Genomic DNA, 20,478 nt, shown 5'->3' with positions numbered 1-20,478 from the left:
TATTCCTGACCACAGCCCACAGCAAAGAAGAGCAGCTGTAAGAACACAACATACACCCAGGAAGGCTTCCCACAGTGTCTCTTCCCAGCACTTATAACACACAGAGCACTGAATGGAGCTTGCAGGGATGTAGTCAGCCCCTTACACTTACATTCCCTTTATGTTTTAGGAGATAGGACACTATCTTAAAATGTGCTCATCATCTTAAATCAAAACAAGAATTTTCTCTATCAAACTATATGTCTCCATACAGAATACACAGCCTCAGTACACCTGAGTACGGCACCTGGAGAGTGCTTGCAGGAAAGCTGCAATGATAAATTAAAGTAGGTCTTGTGTCTCTGCTGAGAGCAACACAACTCCCAAACAGAACAGCAAAGGTGCTAAGCAGCCAGCACTGTGGACAACAGGACCATGAGCACATTATCCCTGAATGAACCGAGTAGGGAAAAAAAAGGTCAGAGAAAACAAAGATCAGATTTTATCTGAAAAATCTACCTTGGAACAAGGCTTTCAAAAGGCTCCTGTGATTTTAGCATGCTAATTGGAGACACCTGCCAAGAGCTGGCTTTGAGAAAGCAGATATCCATCTCTTTGCTTCCAAACTCCAGCAGGCAGCCAGGCTGAACACCTGAATTGAAAGTGCCAAGACTACTTATCACACCTGAAAATCGCCCAGCTCCATCCATCACCCCACAGCCACAGCACAAGGATGAGGATAGCGCAGTCCTCACAGCGCAGCTGCACCAAAAAGGGCTCATTCTCATGTCTGAAAACAGCTTTGTAACCCCTTGCCCCAAAGTGCCATCAGGTTGCTTTCATGCACAGCACAGAGCATAGCACCACTTGGTGGTCACATATAGGAAATTGTGCTTCTAAAGTAATGCAGATCACACTTATTAGAGCTCAGGGGGGCACCAGGAGGATGGCAGGCACAGGCAGTCTGCTCACAGCACCCACTGATCCCAGGGGATAGGAAAGAATGTAAGGCAATGGTCTCGAGCAGCGCCAAGGGAGGTTTGGGTTGGATATTATGAAACAATCCTTCTCAGAAGGAGCAATAACAGATTGACACAGGCTGTCCAGGGTGGTGAGCAAGCACAATGCAGCACTCAAGGATCTGGTTGGGATGGGCTAACTGTTGGTCTAAATGATCTTAGGGGGCTTTTCCATCCTCAATGATCCTATAATTCTGTGTCATGCAGTCAGACCCCCAAAAGCTGCAGGTTCATGCATCACACCAGAGTCTCTTTGCAAAACTGTTTTGCATCCTAAACCAGTCCTGCTTGGCACTTCAGAGATCCCCACATCCACTCCAAAGAAGTGAAAAAGGACCCAAACTGCAAAGCCCAGCAGATGTGGAAGGCATTTGGATTTCTGCACACATCAGCATCCCCTTGTGAATTACTTTGTGGAGCGTGCTTGCAAGTACTCAAGGCTATGCCAAGGTTCTCCTTACACAGGAAGCGAGATAATCATACAGTGGAACATGCCCACAGCCAACATGCTGTTCTTTAATAAAGAAATGCAAGCAGTTTTCCTGGTACATGTGTGACACTACCCAAATCAAGCACTCAGGTGAAGTGCCCAAAAGAGCAGACCTAACTGGCACAGTACTCCTACTGCACGTTCATCTTGCTCTGCAGACCTTCTCCAGTGTCTTGTTTTCTTACCTAAATTCTGGATCTCACCTGTGACATGCAGTGTAACCCTAAGCAGGCCTAGGTAGAGTAAATCCTGCCTCCTCTCACCGTGACACCACGACTGTAGCACCAAAATACCACCCTTTACATTCCTATTTCCTCCTGCAACGAGGGTGATGCAGAAGCAGACTATGGGATGGTTACCTCATCCCAACATGCTGAAAAAAAAGCAAAATCTGACCCTCTGGCAGACTAAATAAGCACTGTGTTCTGTAACAGGCTCAGTTCTGCCTCCATCGACACAGAGGAATAGAGAATTTTAACACCTCCCTGCTGTGACAGCAATGCAATCTAAGCAGCAGGAATTCCCATAAAAATGAGATTCCTGCTTCACTTGTCAACAATTTTGGTTTTGAAGGACCTGACAACCTTGTAACAGGCATTGAAATGTTGAGTTTTTGAGAAGCTATAAGAAGGCACCAAGAAAAGCATGAGATTCTTCTTATTCGCACATTTCCACCTTTATTAATATTTGCCAGACGGAACAATGGTTCAGTATTACTGTGGGGCACCTGCACTACTGCTGAAACCCATAACACAGGAACTGCTGCCTATACCTTATAGATATTTGCCCTTAATGGTTAGAAGTCACTGTTGCACGTTCACTGGAACAGGTTGCCCAAGGAGGCTGTGGATGCCCCATCCCTGCAGGCATTCAAGGCCAGGCTGGATGTGGCTCTGGGCAGCCTGGGCTGCTGGTTGGTGACCCTGCACACAGCAGGGGGTTGGAGCTGGATGAGCACTGTGGGCCTTTGCAACCCAGGTCATTCTGTGATTCTAAGTGTTCTCACTCTCCAGCAGACTTAAACCATTATTTGCTAGATTTTGTGCACAGGAGAAATATCTTCCTACTCTACAGGCAGCAAGGCTTGCTAGAAGGTGATGGCTTGACTTCCATAGTAACTTCAAACAAACTATAAGAAAACTCTTTTAAAAAGTTGCAAGACAAAATACAGAGGTCTCAATCTGTTCTTTGCACTAAATCCAGAGGACAGTGGTGTCTAGACAGTAATGCAAAGTAACATTATGGTCCGCAGTAGTCTTAAGCTGTGATCATACCAAATATTTAGTGCTGTACAGCCTGAAAGCCTATGAGCATCTGATGAGCACAAAAGCCACAATCAGAAGCCAGTACTAATTGGCTTCCAGTGGTGATCCCAGTTCCCATGACTCCAAGGAAGTGGAACCTTCACTCCTGTGCCAGCACTGAGCAAAGCAGCCCAAGAGCTGAGCTACCACTCCAGGGAGCTACAAGGCAGGCCTAGCCCCATCTGAACACAAGCTAAGAGGGACAGGAGAGCATTGACACCCACCTGACAGTGACCCACAAGGATGTTATCCAGCACAATTCTACTTTTCAAGAAGTCTCGGTTGGCCAAAACATACCAGGAAACTCAAGGGACCTTATAGAGTCATACAATCACCAATGTTGGATAAGACCTCTAGAATCATCCAGTCCAGTAACCCACCTATCACCAATATTTCCCCACTAAACCATGTCCCTCAGTACAATATCTACACTTTTCATGACCATCATGGCACATGCTTGCACACAGAATAGGATGCAAAGGTGTGTAATTAAGGACAGGACTGGGAATGAGGGATTCATGACTACAGAAAAGAGGTATTTAGAAGTCTCTGCTAAAGGACTCCTTTCAGTACACTTGTAATGTGGGAACATGGCTCATTTTCTGCACTGCTGTTGTAATCACAGCTAGCTGTCAAGACAGAAAGGCCTTTCTAGGAGAACTCTTATTAATCAATTGCTTTCATGTGATCAGTGATAATGCCACCATCTGATGCTTCCAAAACGCTGCCAAGAGCTGGGCTTTGCCACAAGTGATAGCTTGGAAGGAGATAACTGGAAGGAAAGTAGAAGGGTTCTGACCCTGCCCTGCTTCATGGATTGCATAGGGACACCCACAGTGGAAGCAGGAGCAGTCCAGGCTCTGAGTTGCACAAACACCTCCTATGAATGGAGGTATTCAATGCCTGGCCTGCTGCAGAGGTGAGAAAACAGAGCACTGAGAAGAGTGCATCCATTGGATGGGTTCTTACCACACAAAGCAAGGCACAAGCCCTAACTCTGCACACCTAAATTTCAAGATAAGAGGAAATGAAACTCTTTTTCCTGTGACAGGGAACACTCCTGCTACATTTAGGAGAGCAAACAGGACAGCAGGACTAAACTATAAGGTTTCCTTATGAGTTGCAGAAAGTTTTCAGTACCCACTTGCCAATAAAACAGACCACAGAAAGCACTCCCCAGCAGAGGGCTCTATAAAGATGGTAAGAACTTGGATTCTGATCCTAACCTGCCTTTCAGATCTGAAGCGATTCACACTGGTGTTTTGAGTCCTGGCTTATCTCTCACCACAATGGAGCTGATGCACTTGTAGGAAATTTAGCTTAGGAAAAGAGTAGCTAACAGACCAGGGGTTGAGCAAGTGTCTGAATTAAGCTGTTTTGTAGACAAAAGTACAGATGTAATCAGCATGGATCCATTCCTGATGGCATGAACTATGGGTGAGTGTTATTACAGGTAACAGCCTCCAGGATACCAGGGTTAACTCCAGTCCTACCTAACACTAAAGGCAAGGATGACTACAAGCTCACTCATCTCTAGACAAAGCCTCACACCACTCAAAGCATGAAGCACCAGGATTATCCTAATACAGATGCTATAAGTCATCTGGGTGGTTCTGAAAGAGCCAAACCATTCTGCACTGTTGCCTGCCCTGCTCCCTGTGTCCAAAGGACCACGTAGAAGCCTCACAAACAACAAAGCTCTGCGTGTGCTGAGAGACCCCGGGCAACAGCAGTAGTTCAGAAGTGCTCCTTGCAGAGCACTCCAAAGGAACTGCCACATACCTGCTTAGCTGAATCCACCTCACTAGAGCTGGAGGGTGAGCTAATCCCCCGCTTAGGAAACAAAAGCCTCATTAAAATCTTCACCCAGAGCCCAATTACCTTTCAACACCATCTGTAGGGGGTTTCCTCACTTTTGTTCAACTGGGAGATAAACATGGGAAAACTACAACCTTAACATTTATAGACAAATGACAAGTCAGATACAGCTAGAAATTTTAAGGTGCCTATCCAGAACAGTTGAATGGATCATTCTGAACCAGGCCATCTAACCTGCCCAAGATCAGGTATCTAAGAAAGAAGTGGTGGTGTTTCTTTTTTAACTATGTAATTCTTTGGTACAAAGGAGAAATACAAGTGAACAGCTGACTTCCATGAGGAAGATCAAGGTCAATCTGTACTAAAGGGAAAGAAGTTCCCACTTCAGCAGCAGAAATAAGCTAGAAGCAATAGGAAGCGTGCATCAAAAGCAATTATTAATTCATTTTGCATGTGGTTTTGTCTTAAATCTTCAGATCCCTGCCAATTCAGCTGATAACCAAAGAGCTGGTGAGGAATTATAGCATCAGGCTAGTTAAGTACGCTAGGCTAAGTGCCCTTCTTATTTACAACCCTGCAACCTCATTTAAATTTTTAATGGGGTTGCAGAGATTTAATGAAGCAGGTCTTAATCCATACAGTCAGGGTCCAAATAGCAATTGAATTTTCAAAGCCTTAATTTCCATTTAAAAATAAGCAATACTTCCTATCAGAAGAAAGGTGCCTTGTACTGCAATGGCTTAAAAGGAAGGAGAGTTTGAAAAGTCATTTAAAAAAACACCCTGAAAACCAAGGACCAAGTATGTGCCATTAAAATACCATGGAAATATATTGCACTGTATGATGTGCTCCACTGTTCTGGAGCAGCCTTCAAGGTAATCAGTGAAGCAAAACAAAGTTAAACCTGAAGCTGAGATGCAGTGATCAGGCTCCCTACAGCTGCAGAACAGAATTTGCTAACCCCAAGGCAAGTCCAGCCCCGTGTCTTAGAACTGCTTAGGGACTTCACAGCCAAATACTGCATTATGCAAACATGCAACTGCTCACCAGGAACACTGCTGTGCTCTGTCCTACACAGCAGATACTTTGACATAAATGATCCAAACATCCTACAACTGATTTTCCCTATACAAGTCAAAATGTGGAGCTGCCCAAGGTCTATGCTTTGCTCAGCTATACATTTCAAGGGCCATGAGAGCAGTCTCCCCATTGCTCAGGGCCTGTTCTAAGCCTGGAAGTGGCTCATTTTCAGTGTCATTAATGGTGGAATAGATCCATGAAGATCACTTAGTCTGGCCATCCACCTACCACAAATACTGCCCACGTTCCTCAGTGCCACATCTCCATTGGTTCATGAACACCTCCAAGGATGGTGACCCCACCACTCCCTGGGCAGCTGTGCCACTGCATCACTAGTCTCAGAGGAAATATTTCCTAATATCCAATCTGAGCCTCTTCTGTCACACCTTAAGGCCATTACCTCATCCTGTTTTATTACTAGCAGCAGTGCATGGCTCCATAAAACAAATACAGCCCTGGTACTCTTTACACCAGCACTAACCTGTGTTAACAACTGCATTCAATTTATAATTTGAGAACCAAGGTAAAACTCTATCCTTAAGTTGTTATTAGCCAAGAGAAGCTGCAAATCAAGGCAGACTGTAGCTATAATTATGTATTCAGACTCATTCAACACACTTCTTGGCTGAACTTTTTCTCTTCAACGTGCCTTCCCAACCCCAGGATTACTCCTCCACCATAGCAACAAGGACTTCACCAGCTACATGTTGAGAGGTAGACAGAGTCATTGGAAGCACCTTCTATTCAAGGACTATACAGCTCAGACTAAGTTGCCTGTTTTCAGAGCTATTTGCCTGCTCCTGACATCACTTCACAGGCATAGCATCTCCCACGAGCATCCTATGAATGCTGACCTGTGAGAGCAGCTCAGCCCCAGCAGCAGTGCTCAGATAAGCCTAGATGACTGAACAGGAACCAGCCCTAAGGCTTACATGCTGTTGTAGAGTAGTTTTGGATGTTTTCTTTTTATAGACCCACTTCAAAAAGCACTGGGAAGCTTACAGAATGATCCTGAACAGATAAGTTGAATTAGGTTTTCTCCTTGGATCCTAGAAGTCCTCCAGAGAAAGCTGCAATGTAGGGCTTTCCAGAGATGCAGAAATTTTGGGCACAAGTACAAAATGCAGCATTAAGCCTCAAAGACAAGTAAGGCTCATCCTCAGCTACGTCCTGTCCCCAGATCCTATAATCCCCCTAAAGGATTTCTTTAGCTAGGAAGGGCAAGTAGCACCAGTCTCACTGCAAAGTCCAGGCAGGAATATGGTCATTACTCTGCTAATCTCTCCAGAGCTGATAGAGATGAAGACAACCCTATTTAGAAAGCTATTCAAATATATCTCCTGTTTGTCTGTACAATTTTGAGACTTTTTTAAAGTTACAACCAATCCAAGCAGGTGAATATACTGATGCAATTAACTGCAGTCAGTTTGGCACAGATGGTCCCCAAGAAACAGAACTCTGAACAGCAGGGGTCTGTATTTAATGATGAGCCAGGCCCTCAGCAATGCAAGGCAGTGAGCCACACTGGGGGCTGTAGGAGCCAGCAGAGCTCACCCAGCTGCCTGCACTTCTTCCACTGGTCAGCAAGTACCGTGACCTCCCCAGGGACTTCATTATGTCTGCAGGAGTGATGTCTGATCTTGCATTCACCTGCAGTCTGGGCTGGAGCTTAGTGCTGCTCTGTAGGAAAGCACTCCTGAGAATAATGCAGCTGATACGATATGGGTATTTGAGAGAGAGCACTAGGTACTGTGATTTGGGAAGGAATACTTCAGCCTTCCTAACACCACTCCAGCCTGAGGTGGAAGTGCTCATGAACTAACACTACAAAGGTATCAGAAAACAGTTGCAGCTCAAAAGCTTCCTCCACACTTAACTGGGGCAGCAGCATCTCCAGACAGAAAGCATACCCTCAAGTGGCATTTGGCCCACTTCAGAGTGGGAATTGGTGATTCTCAACACCAGGCTCACCACATCAAGTCCAAGTTACTCCAAAGAGTTTTAGACCACATAAAAAAAAGCTGTGCCAGTTGTCATAAACACACAGCATAACAAGGAGCACCACAACCCTTGGATGACAGGCACCTGCAGAGCTGTGCCTCAGAGCCAAGGAATCCACATCCTTGCACGACTAGAGAGATCCATCAGGGTAAGGATCATGTGCTGCTTTCACTCCTGGCAGGTTTTAAAGCCAGCAACAAGCCCAATAAAGGGCAGGAGCCACAGCATCTTGCATATAGAGGGGAGGTCTCCCTGCCTTTGCTGCCCTCCAAATTTAACAGGAATTCAAGTTATTGCTTCATGCAGAGAAAAGATGCTGATTAGCTGTTGTGTGTGGCACCCCACCTCTGATCAGAAGAAAAATACCATCTGGTATGCCACCTCTGGAGGACTGCCAACCTTTGCAGTAAAATATGAAGGTAGGAGAAGGTCAAGATAAAGGGAGGGGAGCAAAACAGGCAGGAAGATTAATCCCTGCCAGGTGGTGTAGGCCCAGAATCTGGAGTACAAAATAGGGGATGGATGAGCAAAAAGAAGAGTCAAAGTAAAAGAAAAAACAAGAAGAATCAAAGCAATTCTCTACAGGAAATGATGGATGAGCCAAAGATAGACTCCAGAAAAGCACCGACTTCATCAATACCTTGTGTGAATTTGCATTAAGAAGTTTTAGTGAACAACTGAATGAGATCTCAAAGGTGATGCATTCTTAACCTCTCTCAGCACTGTTACAGGAGTATGAGTATGGCACCACAGCCATTTGAAATCAGGTATTCTCCACAACACCATTCACTGCTCATTTCCTGTACCACCTGGAAGGGGACAGGTTTTTCAATAATTTTATTATCAACAGTTAACACATGCATAGCCATGTACCAGACAGACCAATTGGAAGCCCACATAATCAAGGTAATCGCTCCTCTCCACAGGAAGCTGCCTGCCATTTAGGCTTGGGAACAGTGGTACCTTCTGATTCCAGTCGATCCAACCCATAGGTTACAGCTGTACTGATCTTCCTCACAGCTGGAAGAGCTGTCCTCCTAACTGATGATGCCACTGATGCTGGAGTCACCAGGACCGTCATTTTGCTGGATGATTCCTCTGTTTGCCCAGACTGTGTAGCCATCAACCCACCAGGAGATGGAGCAGCCTTCTCACCAGTGACCAGGACCACATCTGTGAGATCTGCAAAAGACAAGAAGTTAGACACAACCATATTAAAAAAGTCACCATTAGAGGTGGCACTGAGGGACATGGGTTGGACTTGACAATCTCGTCTCTACCAACCTTAATGATTCTATGATTTAGGAATAAGCTCCTTAATGAAAGCTTAAGTTCAGGAAAGAAGCTATCAGACACTTGAACCCTTAGCTACATTAAGTTATTCGGCTGTAATGACAACTTCTCCTCCGGGACAGCCAGCACAAGAAGTCCCCTTAGTGAGAACAACCCTAAGTTTTACTTCCATTGTTTTAAGGATCCACTGCAAGATTAAAGCACTGAGGCACCAGATGAGGTGTGAACTAAGTGACAGATCTAGTTGTTTATTGCAAAGATGAGAGTTACTTGAATTTATAATTAAATCCCAGAAGCAAATTAATTAGTGGTAATTGCTGGAAAAGCCTTCTCCCCCCTATAGAGCAACCTTACTTTAAGGGATATAGTGCAAATTGATTCTTTCCTTTGATGCTCTGCAATGGAAGAACTAGCAGAAGTGCTGCCCAGCAGCAGTTTCATTACAGCAGCATCTACTACTACCACTACTGAAATGACCTCAAAGGTCATTCTGTGCTAAGGGAGCCCCTGCTACGCTCCTGTCAAGAAGACAGGCTCCTGTGTGTACTCACCAAGGTGACATCAAGCCAGCAACAGGATAAACATGACAGGTTAAAGCACTTATCTATGAGCTACCTCAGCCCTGAGCACAAAAGGAAGAACTCACTATCACTTAACAGAAGCATCAGGGCAGGCTTCCAATGGCTTCCTAAACTCTCACAAGAAAACCCCCTTTACTCCCACGTTGTTCCCTAAATAAGATTTTTTCCTCCTTTGGGCCAAGCATCAGCAATCCAGAAGTAACTAAGGAAGCAGCTTAAATATTAAGGCCAAAAGTCAACATATGAACAAAGATGGACGTGGGGGGTTTCATGCAGTGGTTTTGTTTACTTCATTTTTACTCGGGACAAAAATTATGACCTGCTGGCACATCTTAACATGACTGATCTGCATGGGCATAAAGCAGCAGCAGCCCAGGGCCAGTAGGCAAGGGAAAAAAAGCAAGTTGACCCTGAATGCTGCATGAAGATTTCAGTGTATGAGCACTGAAATTGGAGTGATGCACTGATGTGTCCTTATGAGAGAGAACCTACAAAGTTTGAGCCTTACCTTCCACATCTGGAGTTCTTACTGTGGAGGTGCCTGCAGCTGTCAGCATCTGGGTGGCACCAGGGGCACTCAGCATCTGGGTGTCCTCCCCACTGGTTTCCTGGGGAAGGCTTACAGCTCCTGTCCCCTGGGCAGGAGCAGGCAGCAGTGTCACAGCTGTCAGAGCAGCAGCAGCCTCCTGGGCAATAGTTGTCACCTCCTGAGTGAGACCTGCAGTGAGAAGCAGCATCAGCACCAACTCACAAGGCAGCTGACAGTAACAGAACAGACATTCAAAGGACTGACACCATGTATTATTTCCAGAGTCACAATGCAAACAGCAAATCTAGCTGATTCACAGCTTAGAAACAGATGAGAGCTCATGTGTAACATGTATGAAAGTAACAGAATCAATCCTTGATTCGTTAGCCACCCCCTTATAGACAAATAGACCTACCACAGCACTGCAAATCTGTGATATGGAAATGGGGGGGCAAATAAGAATCAAGCAAAAAGCTGCCAAAATAGCATTTTTGGTGACTAACTCTCAGAGCTAAGAGACTCAAGTTGTGTAGAGTTTATTTTTCACTGCACAAGTATTACTGCTAGCTGATGTTTCCCCAACACCTGGGAATAGCAGAAGGAAACCTGCTGAGAAGTCAAGTGGCTATAAATTAATCTAGAAATTAATCAGTCTTGTTTCAGCACCAGCATGCAATTAGCTTTGCATCTCTTGCAGCAGAAAACACCTTCTGGGTGCAGCACAGAGGAAGTTGTCCCTTTGTCCTTACAGACCAGGGGACAAAATTAAAGATGCCTAACAGATATTAAGAAGTCCTTGGCCATAGCTCACATCCCTAACCAGCCTAGGTTAGGGGCCATTGCTCCAGACATTTGACCCAGCACTCTAAACACCACCTAGAACCATTGCCAGTGGGCTGAAGGTGTCATCTATACAGGTATGGCCACACAAACACTGTAGATTCAGAGCTTTGGCTGAAAGGTAAGGAGACAACACCAGGAACTTCTGTAACAAAGGAGAAGTGTAGATCTCACCACTGATTTTTTTGTTCTTAAATCTGCTCTGACCATCCCTGCATAGACAAGGAAGATTTAATTCACACTCTACTAGTGCATGCAAGTTACCCGTTTAAGCCATTACCCCCATACAAAGGTCCACAGCCCTTCCCTCCTAGAGGAGGTAGGTTACACCTTTTTCCACTTGAGCTCTAAAAACAATAAAATGAAGTACAGGCTCTAAGGAACATCCCTCCTAAATTAACACTTGGAAACCAGTGTCTTTTTACCTTCCAGTGAGTTCTCCAGAGTAGAGGAGAGATCAGGTGTTATGTCTGTCATCACAGGAGCCTCTGGCTGTGAAGGAAGGATGCTCTTCTCTTCTGCTGTGACCATGTTTATGTCTTCCAGAGAGTTCAGACCACCTGTACCTACATCCGGCAAGTCCCCTGTGAGGGAAACATCACTGCTGGCTGTGAAAGTAACCAGTGCATCTTCCTCACGCACCGCTGCAGGGGTTGTGATGTTGATCTCCTTTATAAGTTCTGGAGTTGGTGGAGCAGATGCTGGAGACGGCAACACTCTTGTCACATCATCCTGCTCTTCCTCTATATCTCCCAGAGGGATCTGGGATGCTTCAGCTGCCACTTGGTCCTCTCTCACTTCCTCATGCTGCATGCTTCCCCCTTGACTTGTGCTCCCCAGCTTGGTATCATCCCAGTCTGGGGGCATGGAATCAGCATGGAGGCTGGAGGCAGTGTTTGCTGCAGTGGGCTGCTCTCCTTGCCCCACACCTGCATCTGCCTCCACATGAAGGTAGGTCTCAGAGATCACAAGATTAGCAGCAGTAGTTCCCTGTGAAGCCAGTAACCTCATAGCAGTGCCTGTGTTGGCTTCTGGTATTCCCACCTCAAAACTCTCGCTCGGGGGCTGTGCAGTTGGGATGATGAGGTAGTCACTTGCCCTTTCCAGGCTGGGAGTGCTGGGCTGTGATGTGGGCACCTGCTCACTGTAGGGCTGAGGTGCAGCTGAGGGGTACAAGCTGCTCTCTGCTATCTCCTCCTCTGCTGCAGCTGTGACAGAAGGGGGGCTTGCCTGGAGGGTGACAGAGCTCTGCCCCACCTCACAATCCTCAGTGGTGGCCACATTGATGGGTTCATCCTGGACAGGAGGGCTCAGGGTGGTCACAGCTACCATCAGCATGGCCTTGAACTCTCCATTTTCATTCAGTTCTGACTTGGTGGGACTGAGCTCCTCTTCTACAGCAGCCAGTGCCCCAGGCATGGTGGTGCTGACATCCAGGCTCTGACTACCTAGGAAGGTATGGATTGGACTTATAGGCCGCATTTCTCTTTCAGCAGTAAAAGCTTCATTTAAGGGTATCCCAGATGGCTTTGCTGACACTACAGATGGTTCCTCAAAGAGGGTTTGCTCAGAGGGGTCCAGCTCGTCCATTAAGTTTGGCATGCTTATCCTTTCATCTTCTACCCCATTCCCTGCCCAAGAGCCATACTGGGCCTTTGTCACGTCCTTCTCCTCCAGCAATGGATATGCAAGGCATGGTGGGCTAGAGGATAAGAGCAGGATGCAGCAGCTGACCACATAGATATCAAGTCCTATTGATCTACTCATAGCTGAAGAGGTGTGCACAGAAATCCACAAGGCTGACAAGTCCAAAAAGTAAAACCTAGGGAGGGGAAAAAGAATCCAGATCATATAACTATAAACACATACTGACCTGGTACCATATGTAACTGGATAACATGGACTTCCACATTCGGGACTTGTTGGTTTTGCACAGATCCTTACCACACATTTCAAGCAACAGATCCCCATGCTTCATTTTACTGTTCTTAACCTACCCAAAACCATATGTGTATATATATTTACATTTATACACACAGTGCGTTAGTCATTACAAGGGTATATCACTTCCCCCACACTCCATCACATGGCCATGCGATGCTTTGTGAGAGGTAACCTCAGCCACAGGGGGAAGGATTTCAGAAATACCCCATTTGTGTTAATGCATCCAACACAAAGGCCCTCTGTGTCCTGCTGCTCACACACATTTGTCTCTTCTTTCGGAAGAAGTTATTCAATATGTCCAATCAACTAGAGACAACCAGAAAGCATATCATAGTAGGTCACACAGCTATTTGTGTATTCCAGTCAGAAAATGGGCCTCTTACTCCACACAGCACAGATTTCTCTAGCTGAAGGCCCGCAGAAGGGTTAAGCATCTCAGGATCCATAGGTTTCATTGTAGCCTAGAAGCCCATCTCAGCATTCAGCCACAAAACAGGCTGCCGGAGTCAAATGCTGCAGGTTGCAGACACACCAGGTCACTTTTCCTATACTCCCTACAGCCTTGTTCATCCACAGCAAGGGCTGCAGGAGGCCACACACATGCACCAGGTGCTCAGGCTCAAGGCAGAAGCCACCAAGAAGCTGAGCAACAGCAGAGACACCTCCAACTTCAGCAGTTCTTATGTCCAGAAGATGGGCATCCATCCACCCCTCCATCTCCTCTACCTCATTCCCCACTAAAAAAGTAGGAATTGAGAACTGACAGCATTCAGACAGCTCTCTTCCAGGTTAACACTTTACTTGCTTTTATAGTTAAAAAGCACTGAGACTATACTTACATAGCACCCAACAGCATGCATCTGGTTTGCTGTATAAATACATTTATATCACATTCCTTCAGCAACGGTCAACTAAGATCAGACAGTGAAGCACAAAGATTTGTTTCTTATATTTTAAATAAAGTGAGGGTGCAAATTGGATCAAAATACAGTTTCCCTTGAAGAAATTGAGAGCCTTTAGGGTTTACAAGACATTTTAGCAATAGTTAAGCCCAAACAACTTCAGGTGTACATGAAAAATGGCCATAGTATCCCATCCTGCAGCCAAACACACTGTAAATGTGCACATACACATCTGTAGGTTCTCCAATAGCCTAAGACACTCAGAGGACGTTAACAGGAATACTGAAAAGAATCTATTTCTCAACAAGCTCACTCTGCCCTCAATAGGACTGGGAATGAGCAAGAGGGAAAGCTGCTCCATAGCAAGCTGGATCTTTAAGGCTGTTAAAAAGAAGTATTAAGAGCCTTTCTTCCTTCTAGCTAGGAGATAACGTGGGTAATGCTCTGTGTAAGCCCATCACTGCAGTTCCTAGGGAATTCTGGGCAGCCTCACAGTTTCTTCCAGGCTGAGAAGCACTGTCAGCCACAGCTCTACATGGGTAAAGGGCAGAGATAGCAGCAGAACATTCTGTGTTAAGGAAACCCACAACCAACAGATCTAAACTAACCTGGACCACTACATTCAATAAGATCTGGAGATGGTGGCACAGAGCACACTGAAGGATAACGGCACAAGTTCATCTTCAGAGATTAGTCAGAGCTTAAGATCTACTTTAGAAAAAAGCTGGATTACATTGTGTATCAACAGCAGTGACCTGGCTATCTACTTAAGCAGAGTTTAACACCTTGCTGTAGCACTTCCACTTAACACAGAATTGATCTGGGGCTTAGCAGCTGGCTGCAGCAGCCTGGTACTCAGGCTGCAATGAGCTATACATCTCTCCTCCTGTCTGGCTACTTCTATAGTCAGTTTGCTCTACAGCCTAGCAATAAAGCAAGCTGCTCTGACCAAGCACCTCCTCTACAGTAGGATTAACGCTTTTCCTTTCTAGCCCGCAGCTGGGGGAATAACACAGTATTTCACTCTGTACCCAGCTTTCACTCAATCCTCCAAGCTAAAGCCCTGGAGGACAGCTACAGAGCAGCAGCCTGGCTCTGTGGAAGAGTAATCCTTGCTTCCAATAGGAAGGAGGCAGGAGACAACACCAGCCACTTCCCCTGCACATAATAACAAGTCCCAGGAGATGCAGCTCCTCATCTGCTAAAGCAGCACAACTGCAAGCAAGCAAGTAGCTTTATCTTTAGCACAGAAAAGTGGCCTTTAACACCTTCTAAGCCTCAAAGTAGCACAAAGGGCTGCAAAGGCTACAAGAAGTGCCTGAATAGGGTATTTCTGAGAGCTGCCCATAAGACTAACAGCCACCTACTACTACTTGTGGGCGAGTCACTGAACTGGGGGACAATGTAGACACTTCACATGGTGACTTAGACTCAGCAGTCCGTTTAAACCAGGCTCCCTCCTTTCTCCACACAAACATCCTTCACAGGTTCTATTAAGTCATTAACCCCCTCCATGAAGTTTTGAGACCTGTTTGTAGAGTCAGCTCCAGCATAACCCCAACCTGCCATCATCACTCCAACACAGCAGGTTTGATAGGGACAGAGAAGATTGAATCCCTCTTTCAGTAGCTCTTCCCAGCACTGAACTGCCATCTACTGATCCACAATGCAATAGATGAAACCCTTTTGTACCCCAGCTGCACGCAGCCACCCCCTACAATGGCTCCTCAGGATCTTGCCCAGTTTATTTGATGAAAACTTGCATGACAGCCATTTGCTACTTTCTGCTGCTGGAGAAATACAACCAGAATCTGCCAAATTATTGAAATAAGGAAAGGATCAAGTTTTGAATTAATAACCCTGCCCTAACAATCCCTCTTCCACACAGAGGAAGACACTTGTGCACTGAAGCTGAAGTGGCTACATGCATTGCTATAGCAGAGAACACAGGAGATTAACAGGTCAGCATCAGACAAATCACCACCTTGCCTTCGCAGAACGCAGCTTTTTACACCTCCAGTACAAGCTTGATAATGGTAGCTCTGACTGGCTGAACAGTTCTAGATGTTCAGCCCTGCAATTCATTCACCAGTTGGTATGGAAAGAGGACAAAACACCCCACAAATCTTTCAATGCAAAGATTTCACCAAAATGTGCAAGTCAGGCAACTGCCAGCAATCAAGTGTTATGTTACTGGAGCGCTAGCACATGCTATCCATGCATTATTACTTGTGCTGAATACAAAAAGCCAGCAGATAATACACGATGCTGCAGAGCTCCAACTCCTACTTTTGTACAAGCAGGGAAGAATGCCTCCATTTCATCTTCTATTGTCCTCACACGGTTACATCAAGCCAATTGAGGAGCCAGTGTTCTTACAGCATCTCAACCACCTCCAACAGCTCCTGATGATGACACAGCCCCATGCTGGCACAGCCAGAGATGGATGAGCTGAACTATGCAAGCACAGCTGCACATCAACCAGAGAGGCACACCTTCCCTTAGCTTTGAGGACAAATCATTATAAGCAAAGAGATGAGATTATTATTCCTTTAGGGCTGGTAGGAAGCTGGCCTTGCCTGGCACCTTAATGCATAATGCATTACCTCCACTTGGAGCATTTGTGTCTCTTCTCAGAGTGCTACTGCTGGAAGCCAGCATGTTTTAGGCATTATTCCCCCAGCTGTGAAGCAATGCTTGCTTTGTTCAGAAAGCCACTGACCACCTATGTAAGTCCCTGCTCAGCTTTGCAATTAGAAGCTGCTCTCAGCCATCCGTGGCTCCTGACCCGTGCCAGGTCCCAGCACTCCAGGAGTCAGAGGTCTGATAGATTTCTGAGCAATTAAAAGGATGGGGGAAAAAACAGGCTGTTAAGAACAGGGTCAAAGCACCTAACAGTTTGCAAACAGCATAAGCATGGCAATGCCATCCTCCAGGTTCACTGGGAACGGAGCTGTAGCATTTGGCTTCCAACCAGCGAGAAACATTCAGAAATGTCAGTGCCCAACACAACAGACAGCAAGACACAGCGGATCACCTGGGAGACCACGAAGCAGATTAACTCAGCCTTGTCGGGCCATTCTTACGTAGGGCTCACTCTGCTTTTTGATGAAGGAACGGAATTAACAGGGGTTTAAGACCCGACTGCACCAGCACAGGGACTCACCCCCATTGTTGTCCCTACTTGCATTTCCAGGTTAGCTGGGTGTCAGCACAAAGCCCAGCACCGCCGCTACCCATCGCCATGCCGCACCGGCACTGAGCCGTGCCAGGACCGACGGACTCCCCCAGCAGCCGCCGACCCCAAAGGCGCCGGGACCACACCACGGAGGAGGGGGGCGAGATGGAGCCGGCGGCCCCCGACCCTCCCTACTCCCCAGCCTCACTCGCAGGGCCCAGCCCCAGCGCTCCGCTCGCTGGGAACAAAGAGCCTGAAGGCGGGTGGAAAAACCATAATAATCAATTAAAAAAAAACGAGCGAACACCGGGGGAAAGGGGAAATTAATAAATAACCTCCTTAGGAAGAGAGGGATGTTGTCCCAGCCGCCCTCGCATCATCCCCCCACATACGCAAACACAGCCGGCTCCCCGGGCCGCTCCCCCCCAGGCTCACCTGCCTCCCTCCGCCCGCAGCTCCGCTCCGCAGCATCCCGGGGCCGCGCGGCCGGGGCGGGGCGGCAGAGCGAGAGATACCGCCCCGCTTGGGCGGATGGTTCAGCCCCCCACGCCCCCGAGCAGCCCAGGGCATCCCGAACCCACCCCCCGGGATCGCTGTTATTAGTCGGAGGTGCGGGGGGCTGAGAGGTGCTATGCAATCCCCGTGAGTTGCCCCGAGGCAGCTTTTGTCCCCCGTGGGTTTTTAGCCCACCTCCAGACAAAGGATCTGGTAACTACATGGGAAAAGCAAGCAGTTGATGGTTATAAAGATTGCACGTGCTGCTGCTAAGCAGAGAGTACAGGCGTGTTCCAGCATGAGGAGCACGGTTCTTCACACTGCTCACATCACTCAGGACAGAATTGAGATCACATACAGCATATTAGTGGTTTTCTCCCCATGTGAAGGAATTTTCAGCTTCCAGATCACCTCTTCAGACAGCACACAAGCTGAGCTCTGGGCTGGTCTGCAGCTCTTAGTCCAAAGCCAGGACCATAATCTAACCAGAGGGGCACCCTATAGAACCACAGAATCCTTAGAACTGGAAGGGACCTTTAAAGGTCGCTTAGTCCTATTGCCCTGCAATGAATGGGGACATCATATCTCTATGAGGTTGCCCAGGGCCTGATCCACTCCTGCCTTGTTACCAGGGAAGAGGCATCAACCACACCTCCAGGTAACCTGTGCCTCACCATCCTTACCATAAGAGACCTCTTCCATACATCCAACTCAAATCCATCCTCCTCAAGCTTGAAACTATTTCCCTTAGTTCTATCAAGACAGACCCTGCTAAAGAGCCTGTACTACAAAGATGGTCAGAGAAGCTACAGGAAAGAGCAGAAGATCTACAGGAGTACCTGGTCAGGCTGGACGGGTGTATATATCTGAGCTGTATAAATCCCTGTTCATTGCAGGGAGGTTGAACCAGAGTGCCTTTAAGTGTTCCTTCCATCTCAAACAACCCTACAACCTGAAAGCAAAGCCTACAATACCATCAGCAATTTGTTGTTATAGATTCTCCTCCAGTATCTTCAACTTTAGAGGTCACCTTCCCCTCATGTTCTCTCCACAAGGAGAACATTTCTTAAATAGCATCTCGCACACAGCTTGTTTCAGGGCAGTTGATGTTTTGATGTTTTATTTTAAACACCTCTTATGCCTGGAGGAGAGCCAAGTAAGCATTTTTTACTCCTGCTTCCTTCTCTTCCCAAATGCTTTGGTTGTTTTGTTGTTTTTTCTTTCCCTATTGAGAAGCCTCCAGCTAACCAAGTAACAAACATTTACACTATCAGCTCCTGGAACACGTAAACACACTTGACTAAAAATCAAAGAACTCCTGAAGCTCAGAAGTCCATAACTTACCAGTTCTTCTGCCTTCCTCCTTCAGCCAAGAGCTGGGGCACCATGAGGACCCAGCTGCTCTCCCAGGGTTTTATGTGCTGTGCAGTGGCTCTTTCTAAGCATCACGGCAGCAGGTGCAGCTGGTTGTCATTGAGTAGGGGCAGGTGAGCAGAGTCCTGACGTGCTTCTTTTGTGTTGCTAGGGGGAGAGATATGGTGGGGAATTACAGGGAGGACATAAAGAAATAACACAGGAGAAGATGACTTATCAAAAGGCTTTGCTATGACTGTGTTCTACCACATGAAGCCAACGAGCAAATTTCTCTGTGCTTCCATTTATAACGGTTGACTAAACAGGGCTCTGTTTTGCAGGTAGTGCAGTGAGATCCTACCTGCTTGCACCTGCTAAATGCCTGGCTCTCTGCATAAAGCAGGTGGTTAAGGAGAGCTGAGGTGTTATCCATGAAGAATTTATTTGCTGTGGGTTTCTGTGGTGTTTTGGTTTGTTTGTTTTCTCTTTGTTGTGCTACTGAAAATAACATCAGTGGTTTCGTTGTTACACTCGCTCCAGTGTTTCACTTATCTATCCTTGCAGTGCTTTGTATTGGATTTCAACCAAGCTGGAACCCGCCCAATTCATTTTGGTGGCATTCTGCATCCGATGCTTAAACTTTTAAAGGACGGATTTGTCACAGGTCAGGGCAGTTTCTTTCAGGGCAATCTTGCTAACTGCTGCATAAGTTGGAAATAAAGCCTAAGGAATGCCTGCATCAGCAGCCAGGACAGCCATCCCATCAAGAAATAAAAAGAACTCTGGAGTTAGAATCATATAATTGAGTTGGAAGGGGTCCTTAAGGCCATCTGGTCCCAATCCCCTGCAATGAACAGGGCCACCCACAGCTCCATTCGGATCTCAGAACCCTTTCAGCCTGACCTTGAGTGTCTGCAGGGACAGGTGCATTCAGTCTCACCACTGATGTCATTGATTAAAGAGCACAGGTCCCAGCACTGACTCCAGAGGGGCAACCACACATCACTGGTCTCCATCCAGACATTGAACCATTGAATCTCTGGGTACAATCTGACCACCAGTTCCTCATCCATAGAGCAGTCCACCCATCAAGTCTAAATCTTTCCAATGTGAAGAGAAGGATGTTGGGTGGGAGGGTCAAAGGCATCAGGCCTGATGGAACAAACCATCAGAATAGTCCCTTCTGGTTTTACAGCTCTGAATTGTAAAATCCGGGTATCTATTTATGAATCAATATTTCTAGTGCTGCACCATCTTTATAGAAAGATAATGTGGAAGTATGCAAAAGGAAAGGATATTTGCTCTCTTTTGTAAGGAAGATAGAGGGGAAGAAAAGGAAGAGGAAAGGGTTGCATTGCTGTTGCTATGTCGAACACCATTCACCCCCCAATTAGGAACCCAAAACTCCCCTTGGATCCATCCTCACCCCCTGTTCCATGTTGGCTGAGGGGTCTCCTCCAGCAATGGGAGTGCTCAGACACAGAGGAGGTTCCATCTCTGGATAAGTGTAGTGAGATCTTACAGCAAACTGAAATCAATGAGGACTCATTTTAAAATGCAGCAGAGCATTTGTGGCTCAGCCATTGATTCACCACCAGCTGCTCCTGTCCCCACACACGGATGCTCCTCCCAGGACACAGCACTGTCAGCAATGGGCACAACAGGCTCCAGG

General features: G+C 46.6%; 1 protein-coding gene across 4 annotated transcripts in view; it reads right to left on the bottom strand.

Annotated features, from left to right (window-relative positions):
* The window catches only part of ARMH4 (armadillo like helical domain containing 4), a 47,045-nt gene extending 28,141 nt beyond the window's left edge, over nucleotides 1-18,904 (bottom strand). For 3 of the 4 annotated variants that reach the window (XM_015865798.2, XM_032444969.1, XM_015865800.2), the window contains exons 1-4: nucleotides 18,798-18,904; nucleotides 11,360-12,756; nucleotides 10,074-10,283; nucleotides 8,655-8,873 (exon numbers count right to left, since the gene is read on the bottom strand). In XM_015865798.2, coding sequence (XP_015721284.1) covers nucleotides 8,655-8,873; nucleotides 10,074-10,283; nucleotides 11,360-12,756; nucleotides 18,798-18,841 — 1,870 coding nt within the window. In that variant the 5' untranslated portion in view covers nucleotides 18,842-18,904. Of the gene's footprint in view, nucleotides 1-8,654; nucleotides 8,874-10,073; nucleotides 10,284-11,359; nucleotides 12,757-16,817; nucleotides 16,863-18,797 lie in introns of those variants that run through there. The other variant, XM_015865799.2, reaches the window with a different exon arrangement.
* Between the last annotated feature and the right edge of the window lie 1,574 nt (nucleotides 18,905-20,478).

The sequence above is a fragment of the Coturnix japonica genome, chromosome 5 (genome assembly GCF_001577835.2).
Source record: "Coturnix japonica isolate 7356 chromosome 5, Coturnix japonica 2.1, whole genome shotgun sequence".
Classification (NCBI taxonomy): domain Eukaryota; kingdom Metazoa; phylum Chordata; class Aves; order Galliformes; family Phasianidae; genus Coturnix; species Coturnix japonica.
Note: the sequence above shows the minus strand (reverse complement) of the source record. Positions and strands in the feature narration are given on the sequence as shown.